Source organism: Hirundo rustica, chromosome 25, assembly GCF_015227805.2.
Source record: "Hirundo rustica isolate bHirRus1 chromosome 25, bHirRus1.pri.v3, whole genome shotgun sequence".
NCBI classification, from domain to species: Eukaryota; Metazoa; Chordata; class Aves; order Passeriformes; family Hirundinidae; genus Hirundo; species Hirundo rustica.
The window spans coordinates 2441864-2466494 of NC_053474.1; the positions used below are offsets into that span (position 1 = coordinate 2441864).

Below are 24631 nucleotides of genomic sequence, written 5' to 3' on the forward strand. Positions count from 1 at the left end.
GGCCGGGCCCGGGTGAGCGGGGCGGGAGCGGGGCCGGGCCGGGGCCGGGCCCGGGTGAGCGGGGCGGGAGCGGGGCCGGGCCGGGGCCGGGCCCGGGTGAGCGGGGCCGGGCCGGGGCCGTGCGGGGGTCCCTGCGGACCCGGGCGGGGGTCCCGGCGCGGCCCACGCGGGTCCCTATTCCGTGCGGCCAGCGCCGAGGCGCCGGTGCGAGCGGGCCCGGCCGGTGACCGCCGCGTCCCGCCCCCGGCAGGCATGTGGTCCGTGCTGTGGGCGGCCGTGCGCTCCAAGGCCCCGTACGTCACCTTCCCGGTGGCCTTCGTGGTGGGGCTGGTGGGCTCCCAGCTGGAGTGGTTCCTGCGAGGAGACCCCCCGCCCACGGCCCAGGAGGAGAAGAGCATCTCGGAGCAGCGGGAGGAGCGCAAGCTGCAGGAGATCGTGGGCGAGGACGTGACCAAGGTGGTGAGCCTGAAGGACAAGCTGGAGTTCGCCCCTCGGGCCGTGCTCAACAGGAACCGCCCGGAAAAGAGTTAATCAAGGGTGGTTTGGGCAAAGGCAGTGCCTTGGAGCGGCTGCTGGGGACTCCCCTGACAGTGCACTGCTTCCACCAGCCTCTCCTCCTGCACCTGCTGCTCCTCACCCTCCCAGGCCCTCCGGAGGGTCAGGTTTGCCCGCCCCATGGATTTGCTCAAGGTACCCAGAGCGGGCAGGGAGCTGTGTGTGGAGATGGAGCGAGTCTGAAACTCCTCAGCTCTCGCCAGGCCTGGCTTCTGGACCACAAAACACTCTCGGCCTGGTTCCATCTGTGTCTCCTCAGGTTTGATTTCTTCCGTGGTGTGAAGGCAGAAGTTTGGACCTGAGTGCCACGGGATGGGGTCAGGCTGACTGCCAGTGACTGGAAGAACTGCTGCCCTCCTTCCAGACCCCCTTGATGAACCCCAATACAGCCCCACGCCCCAATGTTACTCCAGCAGCCATGGAGCGTTCTGGGGACCCCCTCCCTGCATCAACCCTCCCAGGAACGGTGACAGGGGGAGCAGAAAGTCTTGGTCCTGCTCTGTTGTGGTGCTCTGAGTGTGGTTCTGTGTCGGGAAAGGGGAGATCCCTGCCCTCTGCACAATAAACTTCTGTCAATCTTCAGGCCTCGGTGTCTTCTGCGTCAGCACAGCCCCAGCCCTGTCCCAGGGCATGTCTCTGCTCCCTGCATTTTCAGGGAGCAGCTCCTGCAGTGGGACAGATGCCATTGCTGTCCCTGGCCGGGCACTGACCTCCAGGCCTGGCAGGAAGGAGGAGGAGGCACCGAATTCCCAGCCGCTGGGAATGCCTGTGCCTGTGCCTCCCTCCCAGCTCCCCCAGCTTCGTCATCTGCTTCCCTCTGACCTCTTTATCTCGAGGAGAAGGGCTGTGACAGCATAGGGTGGGGTCCCAGGGGACACTGGGGTGCTGAGCAGGGACAGGCTGGCAGCAGGCACGGGGGGCCATTGTCCCCTCCAGGCTCAGGCATTGCTGGCACAGCAGGGACAAACCCCAGCCAGAGCAGCCTGAGCAGGGCCAGGGCCCGGGTTATCGCTGTCTCCCGGATTGTTTTTTCCCGTGGTGCCTGAGCAAGGCCCTGGCTCTGCCCCGGCCCGGCCTTCCCCTCCCGGGGACGATAAATCTGCCGTGCCCGGTGCGAGTGCTGAGGTCAGCAGGCAGTCAGCATTCACACCGCGCCGTCCTGCGCCCCGGCCAGCCGTTCCTGCCCCGCTGACAGCTTTACTGCCGTGCTCCCGGCTCTGTCCTGGGCTGGACTGCTGCTCTCAGCTGAGCTCGTGGCCCGGCACTGCCGGGAACGCTCCGACCTTTGCTGCGAGGGTAGCTGAGCCTCGGGAGAAGGTGCAGGAGGAGCCTGGATGTGATTTAGAGCCTGTCTCAGCCCTGTCCCACTGCCACCGCCTGCCCTGGGGCTCACAGTGCCCACCACACTGACCCCTGGCAGGCTGGCACTGTCCCCTGAAGTAGCCCCTTCCCCTTTGTCTCCTGCTTTCCCAGCCAGGCTGTGGGGTGACGGCTGTTCCCTATTGTGTGCTGGGATGGGAACGGTCCCACTCCTTCTCCCAGCTGGGACCAGCTCGGAAACCGTCTCTGAAATGCCTTTGTTCACCCCGCGCCGGAGCGGCTCCCCCGGCTGTTTACAGCCCATTGATCCCCTCGTTCCCAGGGCCGGCCGGGCACAATCGGGCTTTGGGGGGGCCTCGCTGCCCCATTTCCTGCCCCAGGCCCACGCAGTGTCGGTGGGGGAGGCTGCTCCAGCACGGTGACTGAGCCCTGCTGGTGACAGCTTGGGCATTGATGGCACCTGGCTGGCAGCCCCTGTCCTGCCCCCATCCCCTGCCTGCAGCGCTTCCAGCTGTTTTCCTTGTGTCTGGGGATTCCCGTCCATCTGCCGGCATTGCTGCAGGGCTGTGCATTCCCGAAGGCGCTGGGACAGGGGTGAGAACGCTTCCCAGACCCTTCGCCTTTCTCCTAAGCCTTCAGAGCTGTAAACCCACCCTTCCTCCCATTGAATCCCAACAATGTGCCGCTTGGGAAGTGCCGGCGGGACAAGAATAGGAGCAGGCAGCTCTCAGGGCTAGGGCGAGCAGCCACGGCGGCTGACAAGGGCGAGAGGAAGCTTTGCTGAATAAACCATTATGGTAAAACGCTGCCCTCCCGAGCCTGCACTCAGCCACTCCCGTGCAAAGGCTCGGTCTAGTGCAGGGGGTTTGGGATCCAGCTGTTCCCAGCAGGGCACAGCTGGGCAGTGCTGTGGAAGCGCTGCCTGCAGCAAGCCTGGCCCCAGGCAAGGAGCCCCACGCCTGGCCAGGAGGCCAGTGTTGGGTATGAGAGCATCCTCCAAGGCTTGTCCAGCTTCTGGGGTGCCCCTGCATCTGAGGCTGGCTGTGACTGCACGGTGCCATGGATCAGGGGTTGAATCCAGCAGCCACAAGTGCTCCCGGTCCCAGTCCAGCCTGTGCTGGCTGTGCCCCAGGCTCATGGGGGGGGTCAGGCTGGCTGCAGAGCTCCTAGCATGGCCTGAGGGCAGCTGTAGCTTCCCGATGGACCCTCTGTCCTGCCCAGGACCTGCTTTGCTCCCGAGATCCATCGTGAACAGCTCGTGAGAGGAGCAGGTGGTGGTTTCCGCCGGCAGGATGCCGGGAGCGAGCTGTGCCCCAGCTCACTGGGGTGGCTCGGGGGACTGGGACAGCTGTGTGGGGGGACAGGGAGATCCCCCCGGCCATCCGGCACACCTGGATGGCTGCCCTGGATGTCCGGTTAGATCAGAGCAGGGATGCTCCAGCTGTGCATGAGGTGACTCTGCTGGCACGGGGATGGACCAAGGCCATCCGGGCCCTTCCTGGAGTGCTGATGCTTTGGGAGGAGAGGAGCAGGGTGGGAGCTGGCGGGGGGCGCAGGGGCCTGCAGGGACTCACGCTCTCGTGTCCCGTCCTGGTGCAGTGCAGTGACCCCAGGACACCCTGACCTCCCCACAGTGGGGTGACCCCGGGACACCCGGACCCTCCCACAGCGCCGGGACACGGCGGGTGCTCACCCTGGCTGCGCTGGAGAGCAAATAGAACATCCCCTCAGCGTGTTCCCCTCAGCCCCTGGAGATTTCTGCTCCCTCCCAGCCGAGGCTTTTCCCAGGCTCTGGTTTTGCCCTTTTTCTGAGAGCAGCCAAGCCTTTCCCAGCCTCCACGTCTCGTTTCCTGCTATGGCTCCCTCCATGCTGTGCCTGGGGGCTCCTTCTGTGGCCAGCAAAAGCCGTGAAGTGCTGTGGGAGAGGAGCAGCTCTGCTCTACACCGAGTCACATCCCTCGAGCCATAGCTGGGGACAGCTATAGTGGAACCCTTCCCATTCAGCACTGGCTCTTCCTGCGGGCACAGCTCGGGGTTGATTCCCTATCCCCAGCACTCCAGGACCACCGTGGGTCCTTGTTTTCAGGCCACTTGGATCTCCCCATATCACAAAAAGCCCCTGGCTCTGCGGGCAGCAGCCTCTGCTTGCCCGGTGTTGCATCAGGATGATGCCCTGAACTGCTGACAGGGTTGGGACCCACGCCAGGGTGGGCACAGGGTGCTGGGCACCGCAGTCCTGGTGCCTCCACAGGAGGAAACGGCCGGGGGCGAGCGACAATGTCAGGATGCAGCTATTGAGCGTGTTTCCTCCCTCCTGCAGTTCTCACACAGGGCCACATTGTCTGCCATGCCTGTGCATGGCGCGACCCTAGTGGAGGGCTAAATATAACCCTGGGGAGGAAGGGAGCTCCGTGGGGTTTGGTTTTCCTTCTCTGTGCACCATTGGCAGTGGCTGGAAAGGGCAGGATTATTCCTGGTTTGGGGTTGCCCCAATGGTGGGTGCTGTGGGCACAGAGTGCTGGGGTCAGGGCTCTGTGCCTGGCCCGGGAGGATGCTCCTGACTGCTCCCACTCCCCCTGAGGACACACCTGGGCATCGACAAGGCCTTGTGGGCAAGTGTGGCCACGCTGTGGCCCTGCCTGGCACCCTCCTGCCCAGCTCTCTGCCCTTCTTCCCCCTCAACTGGGATTCTACTCCTACCTCAGCTCTTCCTGAGTGGGTCAGATTTAGACACTTGCTGTGTGCTGGGAAAGCTTAAAAATAAACTCCTTGGTGCTTGGCCAGCACTTCAGGCAGAGCCTTTCAGGCAGGAAAACTGTCCCAGGCCATGGCAGAGCTGAGCAGGGTGCCTGGCACGGACTGGTCCTAACTGTGAGGAGGGCAGAAACCTCCCTGCAGAGGAGCCCCAGGGCTCCCGGGGACTGTGACTGGTGTTAGACCAACACCCCCAGCAGGAACTGGGCTTCTGGGGAGTCCCTCCAGGACTGGGAGAGCTGCCTCAAAGTGTTTCCTAACTCTGGGGGTGCCAGAGCCTCCTGGGAGCCGCTCACCGCAGCCCTCAGGCTGCCTGTGCCAACACGGGGCTCAGCATCATCATGCAGGGCTGGGAGAGCGAGTGCCGTTCCCACAAGGGACCAGAGGAACCTGTTTACTCAGGAGGGAGCTGGAGGTGTGAGAAAAGCCTGTCCAGCCACTATCTGTCCCCCGGGCTGTGCCAAAGGGCTCCGCCGGGCCAGCCTGGGCTCTTATCAGCTCCAAACTTTTATTTGCCTAAGAGCTGCCCACCCACCTTCAGGGGGGCTGCTGCCAACCCCAGCCCTGCTGCTGCCCCCTCCCCAGCCTGGCCTGCAGGTAAGCCCCTCGCTGTTGTTGTTGGCAGCGCGTCCCGGCGGCGTGGGGTCACCGCCGCTGCCCCGAACCTCTTTGTCACAACAAGGGAACAATAGTGGGACACGGAGCTGTGTTTGTGCAGTGCCCTGGTGCTGGATCCAGGCAAGGTTTGGGGAGGGGGGGGGTCTCGGCCGTCTTGTTTTCCACCTTGCAGGGTCGCTCGGAAAAGCGTGATGCTCCCCCGGTGCCAACAAAAATAGGAGTCCAGGAGAGGGGAGGTGACCCGGGGACACTGTGGTGGGTAAACATGGCGCGGCTGCTCCGTTCCCTTTCACTCGGGCATTTCCTCCTGGCCCTGCACACTGGGCTGCTCCCCCCAGAGCTGCAGGGCTCTGGGGGTACCTGGGGAAAACAGGGATGTGGCCCCCCAATGCGCTGGGGTGGCCTGGCATGTCTCAGCTGGACAACAGTGGGAGCAGGCAGGGTCCTTCCACAGCAGCTCTACCCCAGCACCCTGCAGGAGGGCACAGGGAAGAGCTGGGAGCTGGTGGAGTGCCCAGACCCCCACCCCAGGGGGTTTCACTCCCTCTTGTCCCCAGCGGGGAGGAAGCCGAGGGTGGGCTCGGCCGCCAGCCCAAGGGCAGCGCAGCCGGGTGCCTCCCTCCTCATTTCCTCCAGTGGCCGATGGCAGCGATACTGCCCCATATCACCCATATTTCATTTTCTCCAGGGTATTTTTAGCCTGTCCCACCCTCACTGGAGAGGCCCTCGATAGAGAGCAGCTCTGCTTCGGCCTGGCTTGGCTGGGGAACTAAACAGCCCCAGCCACATTGTGTGCCTTTATCGGTGGCTCATTTCCACCTATTATGCAGCCACGAGCAGCTCCATGGCCTCTGCTGGGTTTATCTGCAGTGGAGGGAGAGGGGCTGAGCTCTGCTTTGGGTCACCATGAGCCTGGGGTGTGATAGTTCTGTCAAAACCCTGAGTTAAGGCTGGGCTCAACGGGACGGGGGGCCACAGCAGGGAGGGTTGTGCTTTCAGTGGGTGAGTGGCACCTGCAGCACAACTGGGTGTCCATGTACCCCTTCACCCCAGACCCATCACCCCCAGAGAACGGCATTTCCCCCTCCCTCAGCCCCAAACCCTCACCCGCCCTCCTGGAGCCAGCTGGGGGCTGCAGGAAGCACAGTCACACCACCTTCAACTTTTCTCATTCATCCGACTTTATTCAACAAGATGCAACACCGAGTCTGCCAGGGGAAGGGAAACAGCGCTGAGGGCAGTGCCCAGACCCCACACTCACACCTGGGTCACACAGGACCTGCAGCCCCTTGGTCACAGCAGGACAATCCCCTCTCACAGCATCAGGGGGCTGGGGAAGTCAGGGTGACAGCTCTTGTGACAACAGATGGTTCTTCCATCCCACCCAGCCCCTCAGCCCACAGCAGGAGATGACTAGTGCAAAGTGATAAAACCCCCCAAACCCCCAAAACATCAGGTGCTGGGCTGATTCCTCCCCAAACCCCACAGGGCTCCAAGGCACACGGCCAGGCTGGATATGGCTCCCCAAAGTCCCTGCAAACTGCAGCTTTAAGGCAGAAACTCCGTGCTCAGGCCAGCAGGTTAAAAATAACTTAAAGGCACAAATCCCATGGGAAAGAGCCCAGGGTCAGGAGGGGAGGAACTCACACTCCTGGGTCACCCACAGCGACCCTGCAGCCATTGGGATCTGCTGGTCACAACAGAACTGGCTTAACCCCTCTGTGTCCCACGGGGAGGGGGCAGCTTCTGCAGCAAACCCTGGGCAGGTGCCAGGGCCACTGGAACGGGATGGGGCTGGTGGCCAGGATCAGTCAGCGCTGCCCCAGCCCAGCTTTTCCCGGCAGTCCCCGGCTCAGCCTGCTCCGTGTGGAGGCTGGAGACCAGCAGCTTCCCACGGCTGCACTCCTGGCTCTCGTGCCGGCCGAGGCTCTGGGGTCCGGCCGAGCCGCAGCTCCCAATGGCCAGCAGCCCCCAGGCGCGGCCTCGGGGACAGCCCGTTCCACGGCGCGGCTCCAGGGGTTTCTCCCTTTCCCACGGCAAGGCACGCAGGACACGGCGTCCCGGGGAACTTTGTGCTGTTTCCTTCCTTGCAGGGTCTGTGGGGAAAACCGGCGAGAGCAGAGGCTGCGCTCCACGGCCGTGCTCCTGAGCATCCCGCCCCAGGGCGGGCAGGTCTCTGGAGCATCCAGAGGGGAATGTGTACGGCACAGCACCGGGCAGGAGGCAGCTGCCTGCCCACAGCCAGCACCTTTGCAGGCACAAGGGACCGAGGAATGTCCCCCTGCCAGCTGGGGCCAGCCCAGCACTACACGTATTGCTTTTTGGAGGCTGAGCTCCCGGGCCGGCTGCCCAGCTTCTCCTCCGGGGCGGAGGCTTCAGCAGGCCGGGGGCTGTAGGGGTCCGACAGGGCCCTGCTGCCGCTGCCCAGTGCCAGGTTCTCCTCGTTGCGGTAGTTGGCCCAGTTCTGCTCGCTGGAGAGCTTGTTGTAGGTCTGGTAGGAGGGCGCGTGGCTCTCGGCCATGGGCAGGAAGGGGTAGTGCTTGGGCGCGTAGGGACTTGAGACCATGTCATCCACAAAGACGTCCTGGCTCGGCCCAGCTGGCCCCGACACCTTCCTGATGTTGCTAAGCAGGTTCTTGCAGCAGAGGTGGAAGAGCTCCAGGAGGTTCAGGATTAAGGAGATCAGGCCCATCACCAGCATGAAGATGATGAAGATGCTCTTCTCGGTGGGGCGGGAGATGAAGCAGTCCACCTGATGGGGGCAGGGGTCCCTCTTGCACACGTAGCGGGGCACCATGGAGAAGCCGTACAGGTACCACTGGCCCACGAGGAAACCGGCCTCGAAGACGCTCTTGCAGATGACGCTGGTGATGTACGTCCACATCAGCGCCCCTCGGATCTTCAGCCGCCCGCTCTCCGTCATGTAGATCTTGGACATCTTCTTCTCCAGGGCTGCCAGGGCCTGCTCGATCTTCGGGTCCTTGCTGTGGACAGCCCGAAGCTCGCTCTCCTGCTTCCTCAGCTTCTCCTCCTTCCGGGAGAGATAGACAACGTGGCCCAGGTAAATCAGGGTCGGGGTGCTGACAAAGAGGAACTGGAGCACCCAGTAGCGGATGTGGGAGATGGGGAAGGCTTTGTCATAGCAGACGTTGGTGCAGCCCGGCTGCTTGGTGTTACACACGAAATCCGACTGCTCGTCCCCCCACACGGACTCCCCGGCCAAGCCCAGGATGAGGATGCGGAAGATGAAGAGCACGGTGAGCCAGATCTTCCCGATCACCGTCGAATGTTCCTGGACTTGGTCCAGCAGTTTCTGCAGGAATTCCCAGTCACCCATCTTCTAGGAACGCTCTGCCTCTGCCAGCAGGGAGAAGAGAGCAGCCACGTCAGTTCCCTCTGCCCGTGCTGGGGAGCACAGGGCAGATGTGGCCGCCTAAACCTCGTGGTTTTCAGGATGTAGCTGCCCTGCGGAGTGCCCCAGCAAACCCTCTGAGGAACATCCCACTGCTGAGGGAGGGAGGATTCCAGGCAGAGTTTAGGGGCCTCAGAGGGCTCCTCCTACACAGTGCAGGGACAGGGGGCTGGGAGAGAAAGGGATTCCCCTCTCCCAGCAGCACCCACAGCTCGTGGCTGTCCTGGCCGCTCCGGGGACCGCCCGCAGCAGGGGCTCTTTTGGGGCTGCCCAAGGAGCTCAGGGCACCTAGAGAGGAGGCACCGTGGGGCCTCATAAATTTGCTGCTGCCCCAGCTTTCCCAAAAAGCAGAGAGCAGGATGGTCTCGAGGGGAAGCACAACCCCTTGGGGTACAGCTGCCACCCCGATGCCTCTTCAGGGCACACCCCAAACTGAACGGACAGCCCCCCACCAGCTCCCCTGCCGCGGGGCGATGGACTCCCAGCCCCAGCCCCCTCGCCAGGGGATCCCCTGCACCCCTCACCACCCTGCTGCCACTCCCGGGATCCTGAGGAGCCAAGCCCGCACCCCATGGGCGCTCATCCCGGCTGTTAGGGAGGGACAAAGCGGCCGCAGCCCCGACTCCCCATTAACCGCTCCTAATTAAGCACAGAAGTGCCGACTGTGCCGTTAAAAGAGCCCCGGGCAGCGGTGGGGTGACGGAGTGCCCCGTCCCCAGCGCGGTGTCCCCGAGCGGTCGCGGTGCCCTGGCGGTGTCCCCGGTGCCCGCACTCACCTCCGCCGCTCCGGGCACGTCCCGCGGGGCTCGGGCCGCGCTGAGTGCCAGCGGTCGGACCGAGCTCGCTCCGTTTGTTCGAGGCCCGGGGAAGCCGGAGGAGGAGCGCGGGCAGGAAATTGGGGGCCGGGGCTTTAGTACCGGGCCGGGCCGAGCCGCAGGTGTGCGGGGCCGCCCCCTCCTGCGGCCCCCGGACGAGGGGGCGGCCCCGGCGGGCGGAGCGGGGGCGGCCGCGCTCGTCGGGGCCGAAGCTGGGGGGAGCGGTGGGAAGCCCGGGTGCTCCCGCACTCTCGCCTCCGGCTGCGGGAAACCCGCTGAGCCAGAGACCCCGGGATGCTCCGTCCCCCGATCGGTGTCCCGAGGATGTTCCGTCCTTGCCCGCTCCGGCCGGACCGCGGCTGCGGCGCTCGTGGTTTGCCCCCGAGGGTCCGTGCGGCGCGGCGGGCGCTGGGTGGTGCTGGAGCCCCACCGGAGCCCGGCTGCGGTCCCGCGTCCCGCCGGCTCCCGGGATGAGTCCCGCCCGTTCACGGGATTGAGCCCCGCCGGCTCCCGGGATGAACCCTGCCGGTTCCTGGCCCCCATCCCGCAGGCTCCCGGGCTGAGCCCCACTGGAGCCCGGTTGCGATCGCGCGTCCCATCCGTCCTCGGGATGCCCCCCACCGGAGCCCGGCCGGGAATCCCCCGCAGGTTCCAGACGGAGCTTTGCTGTCGGGAGTCTCAGCACACCCCGACAGGCTCGTGGGGCTGTGAAACGAGCGGAGCTGGGAACAGCGGGCTTTCCACTCGTGCTGCTTAAAGAGAGATTAAATGGAAATCATTTCTATTTATTGTAATATTTATCAAGGTTTAGTAAATAATTGATGCTCATCCCTCCTTGATTTCCTTGGGGTCCAGCGTGAGGTTCTGCTGAATTAAAGTTTAACGATGCGTGACAAGCTGGGAGAGGCGGAACGGGCGGACGTGAGCTCGGCTGTGGGCTCGACTGATGCCCGGCTTGAGCAGATGTGAAGGACCTGGCTGCAGGCTCCTGAGGAACCTCTGCAAACCCGCCTCTTCTGCCCTCACCAGTCCCCCGATTTCCAGCATGCAGAGCAGACCTTGGTGTCTCCAAACATGACGTTTGCTGGCCTTTTGGATCCGTAGCTTGTGCCATGTGCGATGTGCATTTGAGGTGAGGGGGGGACACAGAGGCACCAGGGGAAGCAGCGGAGCCAGCAAGGGCATTTGGGCAGGACATGGCTTGGTGCTTGTGTGAGCCAAGGGGGTGAAGCTGCCCTGCCCCAGTAATGGCAAACTGGGCAAACTGGGCCAGCAGAACTGTTGCCAACCGACTGGAGCCCTGGTCCTCTGTCGTTACTTTGGGTGCATGAAGGGAGCTCTGGCCATGGAGCCCAGGATTCCTCTGGTTTCTTGGTGCAGAAGAGAGCAGCGCTTGGGACTGTGCCTGTGTGAGGCACAGCGGGCTGGGAGGACTGGCGCGCCCTGGGTGACACCAGCCCTGCCTGGGCACCAGCTGCGTGCACTCACACCCAGCATGGGAGCAGCAGGACCCAAGAGAAACTGCTGGACATGGAGGATCTGTGCAGAGCTCCAGGGCTATCCTTGCCTTACCTGTGTCTGCTCAGGCACCTTGGGTCTCTCTCCAGGGACATTATTTTGTTGGGTTTAGTCATTTTTTCACACGGGTCGACTCTTGAGGGTTTGAGGATTTGTCAGGCTGGAAAAGCCAAGTTGAGGGGAATGTGAAGCGGCTGGGATGGGTGAGCTCACAGCTCTTCTCTGTGGGAAGAACAGACACCCTCAGGCGTGGCCACGGGCAGCCAGCACCCAGCTCCCACCCAGCGTGTCCACACCACTGGGACACCAGCGATGTCCCCATGGTCCCAAGCAGGACAGTTCCCATGCATGTGTCCCCCTCCCCTTATGGCCATCGAGGTCCTGCCTGAAGAGTCTGGTGGTGGCATCACTGGTGGTCACCTGTGGTGCCAACCATCCCTGGCACACACCAGGACGCTTCTTCCCTCTCCCACCCTCCCCAGCACCCCTCAGACAGCAGTCAGGGCTGCCACACACCTAGGCTGGGACCTGTCCTTCTCCTCTGACTTGACGTGGCAGTGGCAGGTGGAGGCCTTGCTGTAGCTGACAGAGTGCTTGGTGGATTTCCTCCACTTCCTTGCCCTCTGGACAACTCGCTTGAAGATGAGGTAGAAGATCTCACAGACGGTGAGGACGATGCAGATGGAGGAGGCTCCGACCATGAAATAGGTGAAGACCCTTTTCTCGGTTGGCCGAGCGATGTAGCAGTCCACGGTGTTGGGACAGGGATCCACGTTGGCGCATTTGACCAGCCGTGGCAAATCGAAGCTGTCCCACATCTTGTGGAGGAGGTAGAGGAACAGGATCTCTATGACAAGCTTGAAGAAGAGGCTGAACAGGTAGGTCCACCACAGCCCGCCGTGCTTCTTGCCCGTGTTGCTGTAAAGCTTGGGGCAATTCTCTCCGTTCTTCTCCCGGTTCTTCCTCTCGCGGTCCTCCCGGTAGGCCACGTGCATGATGACCAGGAGGGAAGGACAAGTGACAAAGATGAGCTGCAAGGCCCAGAGGCGGATGTGGGAGACGGGGAAGAAGTGGTCATAACACACGTTGGTGCAGCCCGGCTGCCTCGTGTTGCAGTCGAAGTCCTTCTGCTCGTCGCCCCAGACGCGCTCCGCCGCCACCACGTAGACCAGCACACGGAAGACAAAGACCACGGAGAGCCAGATGCGGCTGAAGGCTGTGGAGTACTTGTTGACCCCGCTGAGCAGCGCCTGCAGCGTTTTCCAATCCATGGCAGCCGGGGGAGACCAGAGTCACCCGACCTGGAGGGGCAGAAGCAGCGGTGGGTGAGGAGCAGTGGGAGGCACCTCCGGGGCCACACTGCACTAAATCTCGTGGACCTCCGGACCCTCTCCCCCACCACATTACACCCGTCTAAGCTGGGGGCTCTTCACCCTTGCAGACAGTAAAGCCTGCAACACTCTGTGACAGAGGTGATTCAATCTCTCTGCACTTCCTTCTGACTCCCTTTGCTGTGAGGGATGAGACACCCAGCCAAGTCCCTTCCACCAGCTCCACACCTGATTGTGCGTGCTGCTGCAAGCTGGCAGCACGATCTGCTGGAGCAGGCCAGGTTCAACAGCCAAAGGGGAAATGGCTGCTCCTGCAGCCCTGGGCTGCTGGGACACGCCACAGGGACGTGTTTTCTGTCTCACAGGCGATACCTGAGGCAGCCCAAACACAAGTGACAGCGGGGCTGCAGAAAGTGAGAGTCCGTGTGTGTCACGGGCCGTGTGTCACCAGCACGTCACCCTGGCCGGCGCTCTGCTCCTGCTCCGGCAGCAACGCCGGAGGTCCCGACGGCCAAACCGGCTCCGCAGCTCCGCCTGGGGCTGCCCCGTGTGAGGAGGGTGACACGCTAAGCCCGGAGCTTTACTGCACCTGGATTTACGAACCCGGGTGGTTTTTACAACCCTCTGCGCTGTGAAGGTGTCTGCCCTGCCAAAAGGGATTCACAGAACGCTGGGTCGCTCCCACTTTTAAGGAATTGCCGCTGCCTGTTGCCCACCCAGTGCCTCCGGAGATGTACCTGGAGGAGGCTCAGGCTCCTTCCCCGCTCACCGGGGGCTGTGGGGTGGGAAGTGCCCGGCACGGCGCATAGCCAGGGCGCGACGGCAAACCGGTGATCAGGGGGCTCTCACGCGTTACGCTGCGGTGTCCCGGGGCTGTGGGGACGGAACAGAAGCTGGAGCACTGCCCGGAGCCCACAGAGCAGTCTGAGAGAGCCTGTCCTTGTCCAGGGCCACCCCGCAGCAAGCCCTGAACCTGTGCTCCCACACTTCTGGCCCAGGGACACACCAGGAGGTGTGGCCGAGCTGAGTGGCCCCGGGCTGGGGACCCTGGCAGCCTGTGCCGAGTGCCAGGGCTGCGCCTCTGCCCATGCCCACACACCCTCACGCACTGCCCGGTCTGGAGCCCAGTCTTCCTCCCTGGCAAACCCTTGGCCGGGAGTCAGGGTGGGGAGCAATCACCGTGTTCCCACCCAACCCTTGGATTTAAAACTGGCAGAGGGGAGCTGCTGTTTTCCCCCCCAAAACTGGTGCTGATAGAACCTGGAGCCTCTGCATGCCCCCAGAGCCTGTGCCCCCCTCACCAGCCTGCCAATTCACCCACGACCCCATCCCTGGTGCTGGTGAGACCAACCCAGCTCCCACCTGCCCATAACCCACCTGCCCAGCACCTGTGTGCCCGGTTGAGCCCAGCGCTGGCTCCAGTCATGGACCCGCAGTGGGGCAGGAGGGGGACGTGAGCTCCGTGCCAAGCTCCGTGCCAAGCTCCGTGCCAGTCCCCGTGGCAGGGGGTGTGTGCAGCACCGTGCCAGCCCCACGGGCCCCCCAGTGCTGGATGGCGGCCAGGCAGAGCAGGGGCAGCGCTCAGGTGTGCTCAGCTGTGCCGGCAGTGCCGGTTTGCCTCCCTCAGAGCCCTTGCCAGCCCCCGGGATGCCAACCCGCTGTGTCACGGCCGGGTCCTGCCCCGTGTGGGCGCAGGGCGATGCGCCCGACAGCGCCCGGCTCCCACCTGGGCTGAAGACTCAGCAGAACCACTTTTCTCAGGGGGTTTCTGCCTCTTTTGGGAGCGGGACAGAGCTGCAAGGCCTGTGGTGGTCATTGCTGCTCTTTGGGGTGCCACACTGCGCCATCCCCCTGCGTCACCCCACGGGATGGGGACCCCGGCACGGCCTGTGGGGTCCTGACTTTGGGATCCCCACCTCTGACCCCACAGTCACAGCAGCCCCAGGTCCCACTTTTACACAGCTCCCACCTGAACCCCGTTACACGATGGGGCTGTCCCCCCTCAACCCTGGCAGCCCCAGAGCCCCTGTGCCCCGGGATGTACCTGTCCGGGTGGGAAAGCCACAGAAAAGCGTCGGGATCCGGGCGCCTCTGGGAGCAGGGAAGCTCCTTCCCAGCCGCAGCCCTCCTGCACGCCCAGGGATTGTCTGAGCGTGCGAGGGGAGGGGAAGCGGCGTTGGTTTGGTTCCCAGTAACTGGGTGAGTCTGGCAAACAGCTCCCGGAGACGTTCTTGCCACTCACAAGCACACACACGCTCGGCTGGAACAACAAAAGGCAGGTCAAATCCCGCAGGGAGACCAGCAGAGACGGATCCCTCCACGGGAAACACCAGCAGCTCCTTCCAGGCGATGTCCCATCCCCTGCAGGGGTGTTCTGGGCGCTGCAGGCTCAGCAGCTAGACCTGCTGCGGGCCCACCAGCCACCATCGCTGAGAGTCCCAGGTTACGCAACCGTAACCCACTTTTTAAATGATTTTGCCTTAGTAATAGTTTTGCAACAGCTCATCGGTATCTCCGACCTACAGGAACTGGCAGGCACCGCCCTGGCGGGGCCGGTGTGGCCAGCTGGGACCTTTCCCGTGGAGCAGGGTGGCAGCAGGGTCCCCGTGCTGCAGGACCCTGCTCCGCTGCTGCCTCACAAGGGACCTGGGAGGTGTCCCTAAGTGGGGATCCCTCTCCCCGGAGCACCGGGGGCTCCCAGGAGGCTGAGCCAGCCCCATCCCACCGAATGCCCAGTGGATCAGCCCCGACAGATTCCTGTGCCGATGTAGGAATGCGCCTTCCTTGGCTCACCTGGTTTCTAGAGTGTCCCGAGGCTTCCCTGGAATCCTCCGGCACACCCTGGGGCCGAGCAGCCGTGCTGGAGCCTCACAGGGCACCTGGGCACCTCGCCAGGGCCACCCCACCCATGGGCACACGTCTGAAGAGCCCCGGGCTGCTTGGTGGTGGAGAGGTTTGCTCCCTGCTCTCCAGGCAGACGAGGAGCCGCTCGCTTGCCCGGAGGCTCTTTTGTCTCCAGGAGGTCAAATAAAGCCAGGCTGGGGATGAACAGGAATGGGAGCCCGGGAGACCTAAAACAAACCCCGGGAGTGCAGGATGGGGTGAGCCTGGAGGAGGGGACAGGCACAGGCACCCCAATCCCGGATGAGAGCCAAGCGAGGGCTCCGGAGCCTTCCTTCACCCCGGAGCTGCCCGGATCAGGAATTTGAGCTATGCTGTTACCGCCGGCTGCTGCGGCAGGAGTTGGGCAGGAATCTGGGGGCTGTGGCCTGTGAGGTGGAAAACCCTGGAGAGAGGGAAGTTGTCGAGAAGCACCGGCAGCTCTGATTCCTTGCAGAGGCAGCTGCTCCCTGCCCCGCGGCCAAAACCCTGCAAGGGCCAGGAGCAGAGCGGGGCTGGCTCACCCCCGGGCAGCCTCTCGCCTGCACTTTTGGAATTTCAGGAGCGGCCGTGTGGCCACGGTGAGAAAGTTCAGGTGCGTTTGGCTCGGGCAGAAGATTTCCCTCAGGCAGCTGGGTGGGGAGCGGAAACACCCGGCGCTTTGCGGTGTTTTGAAACGCTGAGCTGGGTGTTTGGGCAAATCCATAAATCCGTCAAAGGGGCGCATCCCTTCGCCCCCTCCGCCGTGCCTCTGCCAGTGTGGGCGCAGGGACAAGGTGCCAGCGTGGTTCTGCAGATCTCAGCACCTGGGAGCTTCAGGGATGTGCCTGGGATGTGTCACCCAGCTGCCACCCTGCTCTGGCACAGTGGGGCGACAGGTGAAAGGCCTCAGTGCCAGATGTGAACACTGAAACACCCAGCGACTTAGCGAGGCCCAACCTCGGCTCCTCCGTAAAGGAAAAACCCCAACGGTGGAGCAGGCGGACGCCAAACCAGCAGGAAAACCTCAAAGTCTCTTTAGAGGGGTCTTAAATGGGGCATGGCAGGATTCTGCCTGCCAACAGCTGTCCTGCTCCAGGGCCACATCCCCAGGGATGAGACTCCCCCGCAAGAACAGGGGCAGAGGAGTCATGGGATCCTGGGAGCCAGCAGCGGGGCTGGACATAAATCAGAGAGTTTCTCCTCAATTCCCAGCAAACAGGGGGGTTTGGCCAGGCAGAAACCAGCCCAAGCTGGGAGGGTCAAGCTACCCCTGACCTGTGCACGCAACACATCTCTGCCAGGGCTGGAGTAGTGGTGAGTTTCTTTAAAATCCTTTTTCTTTAAAATCCCCCTTTAAAATCCTAAAATAAAATATAGGAGGTCTTTTGGGACCCCATGAGCAAATACAGGGAATTTCCTGTGTGAGGATGCAAAATCTGGGAAATATTCAGCTTTTATTGTGACGCACCCCCTGGTTTTCTGACCCTGCATCCCAGGAGGGATCCCAGTATCCAGACCCTTGGTTTTGCAGCATTGATACCAAAAGAAGCAGCCAAATTCTCCCGTTTTTCTGGCTGACTGCTGCTTATCGCAATCCTGGATGGTGCAAGGCACCCGAAGCTCTGCAACGTTCGCTCTGAGCGCGACACAACGGCGCAACAACATCCAGCAACTGGATCTTCAGGTGTCTCGCAACGGGGGCAGCAGCTCCTGCTGTGCTTTGATGTGTGGAAGTGGGACAGGGTGTTTCTTCTGGGGCTCATCTCTGTCCCCATTAGCGCCTGCAGAGGGGAACACCTCGGGGTTTCACTCTCCAGCCTGGAGCAGGAGTGGCCAGCCTTGCTGGAAAACAAACAGCCCAGCCCATGCTCTTTAAATCGGGGCAATGGCTCGCACACAAAGAACAACTTGTGTCCTCTGACGTTACAGGCTTCATAAGGAAAACTTCTGTGTGGATAATCCAGCAGCAGGGGCGGATGGAAGGAAGGCAGCGCCAGCACAGCTTCCCCTGAGAAGAAGTGGAGGGAATTCTATCTGTATTTCACCGTCTGCCTCTCTGACCCCAGAGGTCCCCAAACTCACTGGTGTCAGCACAAGGAGCTGCCGTGGGCTCAGAGGGCTCTGTGCCAGTGGCTGGGATCCCCCCAGGGCTTCTCCACCATCCTCAGCCCCCTCAGCTGGTTCAGTCCCTGCCCTCCCATCCAGCAGTGCTGCAGCCACGCCTGCTCCTGGTTCCCCTTCGGCCCTGCCTGTCCCTGGCATCCCCCTGGCCACAGCAGCCCCTCAGGATCCCCCTTTCCCCAGGATGGGCTGTGGGAAAGAGCTCAGTTTTGCCCTGGAGGGTCTCAGCTGGATCACTGCAATGATCTGTCACTGAGAATGGCCTCAGTCACATAAAGGACACAGCGGTGGTGATCCCTCACCCCCCCGTGCCACTTCCTTTGGGACGGAGCCAGGGAGCGCTGGCACCGTCGCTGCTGGTGGAAAAAATAATTATCACACCCTCTGAGTGAAGCAAAACCAGTAACAGATCGAGCTGCATGTTCAACGTTAATGTTACTTGCGAGTGCATTTGCCATGAAATTATTGTTAATTATTCATGCCAGCTAATGCTCAGCTCCCTCTGATGGCCTCGGAAATGGCAGTGCCGCCCGTGTCACGGCCCAACGCGATGTGCTACAACAATAAACGAGATCAGATTCCGCCATTTAATGTTATTGTTTAATCAATGGTTGGGGTGTTTTTCCTCTCCTGTGCTTGGCTGTTTTGCTCAGGTGTTTTGCCCTGGCCAGGCAGGATGGTCCAGCAGCCCACAGCGGGCTCTGCCTGCCTGGCCGGATCCTCACGCCCGCGGTGGCTGTGGCACCAGGGACCTGCTCTTGTCCCCACTCAGCTAATGAGTGTCATTAATGACAATTGCATCAGTCTGAGGTGGCTGTTGTGGGGTGAGACACAGGAAGAGGGGTTTCCTGGGGGATCGGGGTGTCCTGGCTGGTACAGGCTCAGAGTCTGGGCACCGCTGTCAGTTCACAGCTGCCATGGAGCTGCTGCTCCCTGTCACTCCAGCATGTGTCCTACAGCCCCTGCTTTGCCCCAAACCCAGCAGGATGATGTAAAGTGCCTTTCCCAAGACAGGAGAGGCAGAGACCCCTGGGGCACAGCCCAGCTCCAGGGTGCTGCCACCCTCAGCGCTCCTGCACCGGGGCAGAGCGGAGCAAGAGCAGCCAGGGAGTTGCGGGCCAGGTGAGCGGCTCCTGCTTTCCCCTGGGCAGCTCTAGGAACAAGCCTCATCCTCGGACAGCGTGCTGGGGGAGGAGGCCGTGAGCGGGATGGCGGCCGGGTGGGGTTTGTAGTCATCCCCATGGAGCCCCTGTCCCTCCGTGCCCGCGGGGTCGGCGCAGGAGACGGGGCAGTCGTGGCTGTGCCGCCGGCTGTCCCCTCCTCCGGCCCGCCCGCACTCGCGGCACCGCTTCCCGATCAGGTAAGTGGCCTCGACGAGGTTGAGCACCACGCAGATGCAGGTGGTGACCACCATGAAGAGGGTGAAGATGTTCTTCTCGGTGGGCCGGGAGATGAAGCAGTCCACCACGTTGGGGCAGGGCGGCAGCTCGCACTTCACCAGCCGGGGCAGGGTGTAGTTCCTGTAGAAGCGGAAGAAGATGTAGAGGAAGACCAGGTCCACGCTGGCCTTGAAGATGAGGCTGAGCAGGTACGTCCACCAGAGCCCGCCCCGCTTCTTGCCGGGGTTGGGGTAGATGCAGCGGTAGCTGTCCCCTTTGGTCTCACGGAGCCTCTGCTCCCTGGCCACCCGGTAGGCCACGTGCATGAGGACCAGGAGGGACGGACACGTCACCAGGATGAGCTGCAGGGCCCAGAGGCGGATGTGGGAGACGGGGAAGAAGTGGTCGAAGCAGACGTTGGTGCAGCCCGGCTGCTCCGTGTTGCAATCGAAGTCCTTGTGGTCATCGCTCCAGACCCGCTCGGCCGCCACCAGGTAGACCAGCAGGCGGAAGATGAAGACCACGGAGAGCCAGATGCGGCCGAAGGCTGTGGAGTACTTGTTGACGCCGCTGAGGAGCCCCTCGAACACCCCCCAGTTCATGGCTCCCTGATCCTGTTAGCCAGCCTGGGAAGAGAGAAGACGCTGTGACACCGAAAAAGCAGCAAAAGGTCCCCACTGGCGCCCCTGTGTGCCTCAAAGCACTGAGCCGCGCTCCTGGAACCATCCCTGACCTGTGCTGACACACGGGGACACCAGGGTCTCCTAGCTGGTCTCCTCCAAGAACTGTCCCCCACTCTGGGAACACGGGGACCTCACAACGCTCGGGATTTCTGCCACAGCCGCAGCATCCTCCAGCCTCCGCCACCTCCGGTGCGCGGCTCGGCCCCCGTCCCGCCCCAGCTCCCGCCTCGTTGCCCAGGTATTTGTTATTAATCTTCCTTACGTTTCCAGGCACACAACAAATAGGAGCAGGCGGGGCGTGACTCACCCGGCCGCGCTCCTCTCCCATCGCTGGAATCTGCGGGCGGCGCAGGAGGAGCTCTGTGCCGCTGCTCCGTGTGCCCACGCCGTGCCCACGCAGGGCAGAGGCAGCGGCTGGGCTGGGGGGCTGCACAGCCGCTGCAAAGCCGCGGAGCTGCCGTGGGAGCCGGGAGGCCAAAACAACCGATTTTCACCAGCCCCAGGCCCCTGCGCGGCCGGTTTGACCCTGGCTTGCATCGTGCCACACAAACTCCCAGGCTCCCAGGGCTGCGTTCGGCGCTGACTCTCCTTAAATATTTTGCCTAGCAGTGAAATAACAGGATGACCCCTCGCCGAGGGGTGAACACATCCCCTGCTCAGCCGATGCACCCACCCGCAGGGCCGCAGCCACCACGGACGCTCCCGGTTCTGATCCCTCTCCTGGGTGCCGGTGGCTCCCTGGAGGAACGTGCAAACCCCCGATTCCTCCTTCCCTGCAGCAGCGCCCATCTCCCTGGTGCCAGGCTGGGCAGACGCACCTCCCCAGCGCCCTCCCCACCTCCCCGGGCCCGGGGGTCGCGGCAGAGGGGGGGTCCCCAGGCCGCTCACCTGCGGGCGTCCCTCGGCGGCGCTGCTGCGGCTCGGGCAGGAGCGCGTCGCCCGGCGCAAGGAACGGCACATGAGTCACCCCAGCGCGCTCCTGGGAGCGAGGAGGAGATTCCCGGGGGAAGGGATGAAGCTCCAGGCGGATCCCCACGTGTCCCGTGGAATGCCAGATTTCCCGAGGCGAAGGGCGGCCCCGCAGCGCTGCCGCGCCGGGAAGGGCTGAGCCGGCTGCTCCGCCGTGGGGACGGGTAGGAGTCTGTCCTCAGCTTCTGCAGGGACGTTCAGCACACCCTGGGGTCCCTCCACGCCTTCCCTGCACCCATCTCCCAGTGCTCCAAAGTGACCGAATCCCTGAGAGTCCCTGCCTGCAGCTCCGGGAGCCTCTCAGCCGAACTCTGCCCTTTATAATCCTTTTTTATCGAAACTCTGCACCATGGCAATAATTCAGCAGAGCCTTCATCCCTCGCCACCCTCTGATAAGTGGGTTGCAGTTGATAATTTCACCAGTTTACCTGCTCTCCCCTCACCTGCAGGCTGGCACAAGCCTCTTCCTCATCACCCCTCCTTGATACCAGAATCAGGAGCCCTCCCAAGATGAACCCCCAGCTCAGAGAACCCCCTCTTTGAGATCTGGCCCCCATCTCACAGCTGTGGGGTTCAGGGATGGGGGTCAGAGGGGAGAGGGTCCGAGGAAGTGTGGGGCACAAGAGTTCAGGTAGGGCTGGAGTCATTTGAGGAGCAAACACATGTTTCATTTGCAATTCTGCTGGGGTTTGGAAAAAAATGTAGACAAACAAATCTAAACAGCTGTAAAGTAAATTACCAGTGTTTGCGGATGGCTCCAGGGAAGAGTTCTGCAGTTTGAAATCAAACAAGCCCATTTTTTATTTTTTTTTTATTTTTATTTTTTTTAAACTTGCCTGTGCAGCCGCCGTGCCGGGAAGGGCGTCCCCAGGGGCTGTGTCCCCCACGGGCAGGCAGGGGGGACCCAGAGCAGCACCCATCCACCAGCACCCAGTGCTGGGTGGGGGGACCTTCTGCCCCAGGTACCCCTATTTTTTGTGGGCATCAGAAGCGGCTCTTTGTGTTTTTCTGGGTTCACCTCCTTTTTTGGGGAGGTGCCTGGTGTGATGGGCAGTTCCTGCTCCGGGTAGAGCCCCCCGCATCCCTGCACAGGTGAGTCCCCAGCGCAGGGGACACAGAGGTGTATTAATGGCAGCACTTTATCTTCCAGGAACAAGCCCCATTAGTACATTTTCACTACAACATGAAATATTAATAACACTTTGCATTTATATAGCGTCATTCATCCCGCAGTCACCAGCCAAGGCGCTGACATGAATCAAACACCGCAGGCAGCTCTGGAGGAGACGGCTGAACGGGGTTAGACCCATTTCCCTGCTGCACACGCCGGGGCACAGGGTTTTCTCCAGGTCACCGGTGCTACTGAGGATGTTTTGGAGGAAAAAAACCCCAAACACACGAGGCCAGGGACTGCTGCGACCTGCTCTTCCTCCTCCTCCAGCTGCTGCAACTGGTATTTGCTGTTCCTGATACTGTGCTGACAGTGCAGGGAGGGGAGTTAGGAAACCTGTCAGCCCACGGAGAGGCAGGCCCTGACACAACCCCAGGGCTCCGGCAGCATGAACGAGCAAGCAGAAAACCAGTGGGTAAAGAAAGGGCTCTTTTCATCTTATTAAAGAACCTTGTATTTAAGCCCTCCTCCAGCTCCGTGGCCCAGGGGGATTGCGAAGGCTCTGACACGGCTCAGCAGGACCGGCTCCTGCTGTCGGGACATGCTGCACACACGTGCCGCTTAGCAGGGCGGAATCCCGTGTGTCGATGATGGATGAGGACAGAAAAACAAGTCCTGGGCAAAGTTCCGGAGCGGTGCTGAGCGGCAGGGAAGGGGTGTGGGCACAGCTCCGTGTCCCCAGCACCATTGTTATTCCATGAAGAAGGCACCTTGTTTGCGGATAATTTTAAAAAGCCCAAACAGATTAGTGAAAATTAAACACCCAGAGCAGGCTGGATGTTGGCTCAGCCAGCGGGAGCATCGTGGGAGCATCGCTGGTGCTGCTTCCAAACGGGCTGCTCCGTGCCTGGCTCAGCCCTGGGACACCTTTCCTCAGCCCCATGGCTCCCCACTGCACTGCCAGCTGCATTCCCCACCCCACGGGATTGTTTGGAAGTTCTTCCATGGAAAATCTGTGCTCGAGGACCGTCTGGATGAGAGCAGGTGAACCCTGCCCGGTCCAGGCTGGTCGTGGCCATCTAACACGGCCGGCACCCATTAATCTCACGTTTATACGTGAGGCTGCAGGGAGTAACCTCATTTCTAGGGAGGCCTTAATTAATCACCGACTCCAACTGCCTCGATGAGGTGGTTTGCAGCCGAGGAGATAAATTGGCATGGTCAGCAGTGGCTGAGGATGAGGATGAGGTTAGCAGGGACCCTAAATCGTGGTGAGCCGAGCAGGGGACAGGGCGAGCAGGGGACGGGGCACATCTGTCCTGTGAAATCTTCCCCGGCAGCAGGAGGGCGATGAATGGGACACGGGAGATGCTGCTGTGGCTCTTTGCCCCTCAGGAGGCAGAAATGAGAGCGTGCTCAGCCTGTGCAGACCATGCCCCTGCAGCGGTGGCAAGGGGGAGATGTGGAGGACAAATTCCTAAGCAGGAGGGGACAGCGGGCAGTGACACAGCCCCAAACCCCAGGTGGGGAGGGGTTTGTGGGGCTTGATGTCCGTAGGAGCAGAGTCCAACCCAGCACTCAGCCCCCGCGGACAGACCCATTACTGCCTGTTTTGGGTTGTTTGGCCAAATAATCACCGTGTGCCGAGGGCATGGTCGCCCTTGCGCTGACCTTGGCAGCCTCCAAATGGGCGGCCCGCAGGTCAAAATCTTCACATCCCATCACCAGTCCCCTGAGTCACGCCTGTCTCCCGGCAAGTTACATTCTTTTCAGATGGCAGCTAAACGGGAAAGAGGTCGCGCTCCCAATACGGCGACAATAGGACATGACAGCGCTTTTCTGAGTGATTAAGCCTCAGGTGATGGCGGGGCTGCAAGACGAGTGGCTGAAGACTGAAAGACTTTAATCACCTGGGACACGGCACTGCATCCTCGCACTCCGTCCTGCCAGGGTGGGTTTTTAGTGCGAAGCAGGAGCGATAATAAAAATAATCCAGCCCAGCCTGCGCACCCACCCGTTAGTTATCCGCGCTGCTGTTAATAACCAGCCTGGGCAGCCTGTTGGCCCTCAAAGATCCTTCTGCAATAAATCAGCGCCGATGCCTTAAAATAACTGTCCTGGGCTGCCGGAGCTGACACTAGATGGCATTGGGAGAACGCGCGGCGCGGCACAGCCGCCTTCCCCGGAACAGCCTGGCAAAACAGCAGAAAACTCAGGATGACGGAGCAGAAAATGTCTCAGCCGGGGAGAGGCCACCAGCTCACCTCCATCCTCACATCCACCGGTTCATCTCTATCCTCACAGTCCCGACTTCACCTCCATCCTCACATCCACCAGTTCAAGTCCATCCTCACAGTCCCGACTTCACCTCCATCCTCACATCCACCAGCTCACCTCCATCCTCACATCCACCAGTTCAAGTCCATCCTCACAGTCCCGACTTCACCTCCATCCTCACATCCACCAGCTCACCTCCATCCTCACATCCACCAGCTCACCTCCATCCTCACAGTCCCCACTTCACCTCCATCCTCACATCCACCAGCTCACCTCCATCCTCACATTCCCCAGTTCACCTCCAGCACCTCACCCTCATTGAGATCACGGTGGTGGGGCAGACTCGGAGTGTTTCACCTCTTCTCTGAGCTAATGAAATTGGTTGTCCCCAAACTATTTTTTTTTCCTCCTATGAGAAGCTGCACTTGTGGCTCCGTGGAGCCTGGCTGCCCCCACCAGCACCAGCACAGCCCTTTGGGACCCGTTGTGCCCTTACCTGGCAGGGGTAGGGGCACCTGGGCACCTGCAGAAGGGATGGTGATGAGGAGTGGGGCTTTAAAGTGAGTCCCAAACCCCGAATGATGCTGCTGCCCCATCCGCCCCCTGCTGACCCCGCATCCTGCCAGCTCCCTTCACATGGAAAGCTTTTCCTGCTGAAGCAGATCGTGCCTGCCCTGCCCTGATCGATCTCTCCCTGGAGATGAGCCTGTTTGTCTGTCTGTCTGTCCATCCACCCCGCTGTGTCTCATGCCTGGGTGCATCCCTGTCCCTGGGGCCGGTGCAGACAGGTCCCTCCTGGGAACAACTCCGAGATATTCTCAGTGGAGCAGCACGGCTCCCTCACCCTCCCAGACCTGCAACTCGGCTTGGAGCCAGAGACTGCAGGCGCTGCCTTCAGTCTGGCTC

At 61.9% G+C, this 24631-nt stretch overlaps 4 protein-coding genes across 9 annotated transcripts; 1 reads left to right on the plus strand and 3 right to left on the minus strand.

The window, feature by feature from the left end:
- Positions 1-1137, plus strand: SMIM12 (small integral membrane protein 12). 3 transcript variants are annotated; one of them, XM_040086234.1, is made up of 2 exons: positions 1-12; positions 251-1137. In XM_040086234.1, the coding sequence occupies exon 2, from the start codon at positions 253-255 to the stop codon at positions 529-531; it is 279 nt and encodes a 92-aa protein (XP_039942168.1). In that variant the 5' UTR covers positions 1-12; positions 251-252; the 3' UTR covers positions 532-1137. The 3 variants fall into 3 exon arrangements, 2 of the variants coding, with proteins under 2 accessions (XP_039942168.1, XP_058279555.1); XM_058423572.1 differs by lacking the exon at positions 1-12 and adding an exon at positions 76-96; XR_005704025.2 differs by lacking the exon at positions 1-12 and having other exon boundaries at positions 200-690; positions 815-1137.
- A 5267-nt stretch (positions 1138-6404) lies between these two features.
- On the minus strand, positions 6405-9584 carry GJA4 (gap junction protein alpha 4). Its single transcript, XM_040086377.2, has 2 exons — positions 9436-9584; positions 6405-8604 (listed from the first exon to the last, which is right to left on the minus strand). Exon 2 carries the CDS (start codon positions 8582-8584, stop codon positions 7553-7555), a length of 1032 nt encoding a protein of 343 aa, XP_039942311.1. The 5' UTR covers positions 8585-8604; positions 9436-9584; the 3' UTR covers positions 6405-7552.
- Positions 9585-10924: 1340 nt separating this feature from the next.
- On the minus strand, positions 10925-14502 carry GJB3 (gap junction protein beta 3). 3 transcript variants are annotated; one of them, XM_040086237.1, is made up of 4 exons: positions 14368-14502; positions 13061-13196; positions 11509-12293; positions 10925-11214 (listed from the first exon to the last, which is right to left on the minus strand). In XM_040086237.1, the coding sequence occupies exons 3-4, from the start codon at positions 12261-12263 to the stop codon at positions 11202-11204; spliced, it is 768 nt and encodes a 255-aa protein (XP_039942171.1). In that variant the 5' UTR covers positions 12264-12293; positions 13061-13196; positions 14368-14502; the 3' UTR covers positions 10925-11201. The 3 variants fall into 3 exon arrangements, with proteins under 3 accessions (XP_039942171.1, XP_039942169.1, XP_039942170.1); XM_040086235.1 differs by lacking the exon at positions 10925-11214 and having other exon boundaries at positions 11481-12293; XM_040086236.1 differs by lacking the exons at positions 10925-11214; positions 13061-13196 and having other exon boundaries at positions 11481-12293; positions 14368-14444.
- Positions 14503-18459: 3957 nt separating this feature from the next.
- Positions 18460-24354, minus strand: LOC120763160 (gap junction beta-5 protein-like). 2 transcript variants are annotated; one of them, XM_040086288.1, is made up of 2 exons: positions 24222-24354; positions 18460-19311 (listed from the first exon to the last, which is right to left on the minus strand). In XM_040086288.1, exon 2 carries the CDS (start codon positions 19285-19287, stop codon positions 18460-18462), a length of 828 nt encoding a protein of 275 aa, XP_039942222.1. In that variant the 5' UTR covers positions 19288-19311; positions 24222-24354. The 2 variants fall into 2 exon arrangements, with proteins under 2 accessions (XP_039942222.1, XP_039942221.1); XM_040086287.1 differs by lacking the exon at positions 24222-24354 and adding an exon at positions 19676-19756.
- Between the last annotated feature and the right edge of the window lie 277 nt (positions 24355-24631).

Excerpts from the sequence above, each read along its gene's own strand:
- SMIM12 (XM_040086234.1), top strand. The coding sequence starts at position 253 with ATGTGGTCCGTGCTGTGGGCGGCCGTGCGCTCCAAGGCCCCGTACGTC.
- GJA4 (XM_040086377.2), bottom strand. The coding sequence starts at position 8,584 with ATGGGTGACTGGGAATTCCTGCAGAAACTGCTGGACCAAGTCCAGGAA.
- GJB3 (XM_040086235.1), bottom strand. The coding sequence starts at position 12,263 with ATGGATTGGAAAACGCTGCAGGCGCTGCTCAGCGGGGTCAACAAGTAC.
- LOC120763160 (XM_040086288.1), bottom strand. The coding sequence starts at position 19,287 with ATGAACTGGGGGGTGTTCGAGGGGCTCCTCAGCGGCGTCAACAAGTAC.